The sequence below is a fragment of the Maniola jurtina genome, chromosome 19 (assembly GCF_905333055.1).
Source record: "Maniola jurtina chromosome 19, ilManJurt1.1, whole genome shotgun sequence".
NCBI lineage: Eukaryota > Metazoa > Arthropoda > Insecta > Lepidoptera > Nymphalidae > Maniola > Maniola jurtina.
In genome coordinates, this window is record NC_060047.1 from 195703 (window position 1) to 199058 (window position 3356).

The 3356-nt window shown below is 48.9% G+C and overlaps 1 protein-coding gene across 1 annotated transcript; it reads right to left on the minus strand.

The window, feature by feature from the left end:
• Positions 1-300: 300 nt before the first annotated feature.
• LOC123874878 (centrosomal and chromosomal factor-like) lies at positions 301-1505 on the minus strand. The gene has a single exon (XM_045920423.1). It carries the CDS (start codon positions 1381-1383, stop codon positions 865-867), a length of 519 nt encoding a protein of 172 aa, XP_045776379.1. The 5' UTR covers positions 1384-1505; the 3' UTR covers positions 301-864.
• Between the last annotated feature and the right edge of the window lie 1851 nt (positions 1506-3356).

The following is a 3356-nucleotide window of genomic DNA, read 5'->3' on the forward strand; positions in this document are numbered from 1 at the left end:
TTTGGGTCGGGGGTTAATAAATTAGATCCAATCGATTTAAGTACATGCAAATCGTGCTAGAATTTTGGGTATTTGAGATCTGGCCATAGTTGACACTGATCAGCTGTTCATGAAGGCCTAGCTGTCGTGCGTCGTTGAGGCAGTTTCAGTGAGGTTCGGCTGTACTTACGTCTGCGCTACGAGCAATCCATCCCGTCCCGACGGCACACACACGCACTGCACGCCCGCACACTCGCACACTACGTAGTCGCTACACGCCCGGAAACGCGCTCAGCCCAGTGGAGATAAATGAAACGATGCTTTAAGGATTTTTGTAAAAAGATAGTTATATTTTTGGCATTGGACTATGACACAATATAATACTATGATATGCTAAGTAAGCGTTTTATAAAGACTTTTACATGCCGAATATTCGTTAATCAGACTATTCATCAGAGGACTCTTTATATATAATTTTAACAAACATAACTGCTTACAAAATGAGAGTAGAGTACGATTCTAGTTTACCACTCGGGAGTCTAAAGCTCTTCGCCTTCGAAAACATAACTAAGTCTAGTTTATTCGTAATATTTTTCTCACTTTCATTTTTTTACTCTATAGGTACATATTTTTATTATAATACAATTTTTGAACATATAATTATTATCGATATGATATCTTATACAGAATACGCAATGAATCAGCGACGGTACAATAAGTTATCATGAAGCATCGGCTATGCGACTGCGGATAAATACTCGGTCGGTGGGCGTGCGTCGCGACTGTCTGTCACCGTATCGTCCGCACCGAGCACGACACTCGCGCACGTAGGTACTATTTGGTATCGGTCCACTTACACTACTGTACACGGAACATCACAGACTCCTACATGTAGATGGGCAGCTGCTGCAGCGCGCGCTTGTCGAAGCGCTCGTAGGGCGCCGGCGGCAGGCGCGCCAGCTCGCACTCCAGCGCGTCGGCCGGCAGGTAGGGGTGCGCCTTGAGCCGCGCGCGCGGCAGCGCCGCGTAGTCGCAGCGCACGCGGCGCGCCGCCTCGGGCGCGCGCGGCGGCGCCGGCGGCGCGGGCGGCGCGGGCGCGGCGCGGCAGCAGCGGCGCGCGGCGCGGGCGGGCGCCGCCGCCGCGTCGCCGCGCGGCAGGTTGTTGACGAAGGGCACGCGGCGCAGGCTCTCGAGCCTGCGGAAGTGCGACGGGTGGATCATGAGCAGCGGCTCGATCTTGACGCCCTGCGGCGGCTTGGCACAGTCGGGAAGCTCGTATTCGATACTGCAGTCTACGTGTAAAGGCACCGAGTAATCCTTGGGCGCGAGCGAGGCGGGCCGCGCGTCGCGCGCGAAGCGGTCGGCGGCCGCGAAGTCGGCCTCGCCGCGGGCGTAGCCCGTCATGGTAGCGGGCGCGGCCTCACGGCATGTGCGCCGCGGGGCGCGCGCCGGTCAGCTGATTGCGGGCTCGGGCGCGCGACGTGCGCGCTGGTCGGCGGCTGGCGCGAGACTGTGGCGGCGGGCGGCGCGCCTGCGCGTCCCCGCCCCGCCCCGCGATCGATGGCGGCGGCGCGGGGCGCGGCGCGGGCGCGGGGGGCGCGCGCCGGCGGTATTGTGACGCGAATGTCAAACAGCTGATGCGCTACGTAAGCGGCGGCGCGCGGTGACGAGCTGGGAGCTGGTCAAGCCGACGCCGGCGAGCTGGAGGAATCCTGTGCTCAAAGTGGAAACAATGGCAGAAGTGTTCACATTGCAGCGCGCCGATAGCGGCGTGTACAATGTAGTGTGTTATATAGAGGCCGGATCCATTATGCACATAGCAATGAGAACAGCATTTTACTTGGTAATTACCAGCCGAGTAAAGGTTAACATAACATAGGTGTAGCATAAAATATTCCTCCATTGTTTTTCACAACAATAGACCCGCCACCTAAATATGACATTCATGGAATTCTTTGTTTTAGTTTTTGTGTTCGAGTTTACCTACCGAGTACCAACTCAACCTAATCACATCTTGTGCGTGACTCCAGACAATAACATATTATTTAGATGAGTATTTATTGAACCACCCTAACACGCTATAGTCCTTACCTAAATACCTACGTACCTACTTACCTAAAACAGTAGTAAATCCTAATAAGTAGATATCGCTTTTGCAATCAATTTGAACAATTTCTTAGTCTACATATAACAGCTATACCCACTACGGGCGAGTGTAGCGCGGTTCTGGGAAAGCCTCGTCGTCAGCTGCTGTAGTGTGCAGATGTAATCGCCGCATACTCGTGACTTGAATTGAATCATGCTCCGGTACCAGCTACACGTCACACTATACACTTTTTATCTCGATACTATTTTGTCTGGCGACTTTCCGATACACGTTTAGTAATGTGACACTTCAGTCAGGCTAAACTTAGGTAAAGGTACGGGGAAATGAATCCCAATCATCAATAGGTACAAGTCGTAATCAAAAAAAAAATTTCACGGCCTAACCGTTTAACTGATTTGATGAAATTTGGTACAGAAACAGCTTGCAGGCCGGGTAAGGACATAGATTATTTCCATCCTGGAAAATCAAACAGTTCTCACGGAATTTTTGAAAAACCAAAACTGAGGCGGTTAAAATCACTACTTTCATCTAGTAGGTACCTTTACTGTTAACTACGATACAAAAGTACTTACACAGTAACCGGACAAGTTCTCACTATATTCATTCTGCAGGAAAAATCACAGTGAATTATTATAGTGCGGACTCATCTCACTGACGTTCACAGTACCCGGTTATTCACTTTTAATGTAACTGATTGGATTCGAGCATAAGATACTCGTACATAGGCAAGTTTGTCAAGCCGAGCATTGAAATTCGCACTTTAAAAAAAGTGCGAATTTCTACTCTTCAATTTACATAATAATATAAGTAAGATTCACTAATGTATTTGTACACCAAGACCTGGTAGAATGTGTAAGGTAACTCAGTTAATATAAAACCTAGTTGTACCCACATTCCAGCGAATAAACTATTATTTATTTTATTTATTTATTCGAACATTGCTGTGAGCGAGTGTTACAAAAGTTCCTCTGGTACTCCACCATTGTAATATCGAATTCTAAATTGTACAACAATGAACAGCGACTTTATGTCTCGCGACATGTCGCTAGCATGTTCAAAGTGTTATACTCTCGCTTCACACTACAGCCCTCGCGGCGCACTCCCTCCAAGGAAGTATCTCATTTGCATACGAGATAAACGGTATGGGCCATGGGCCTTAGTCATACCCTGAGAAACATCCGTTTTATCTTTTAGAATAACTTTTCTTGATTTTTTTTTTAATCCGTGAAAAGGTAGCAGACAAACAGGCGTACAGACAGACAGACCGACA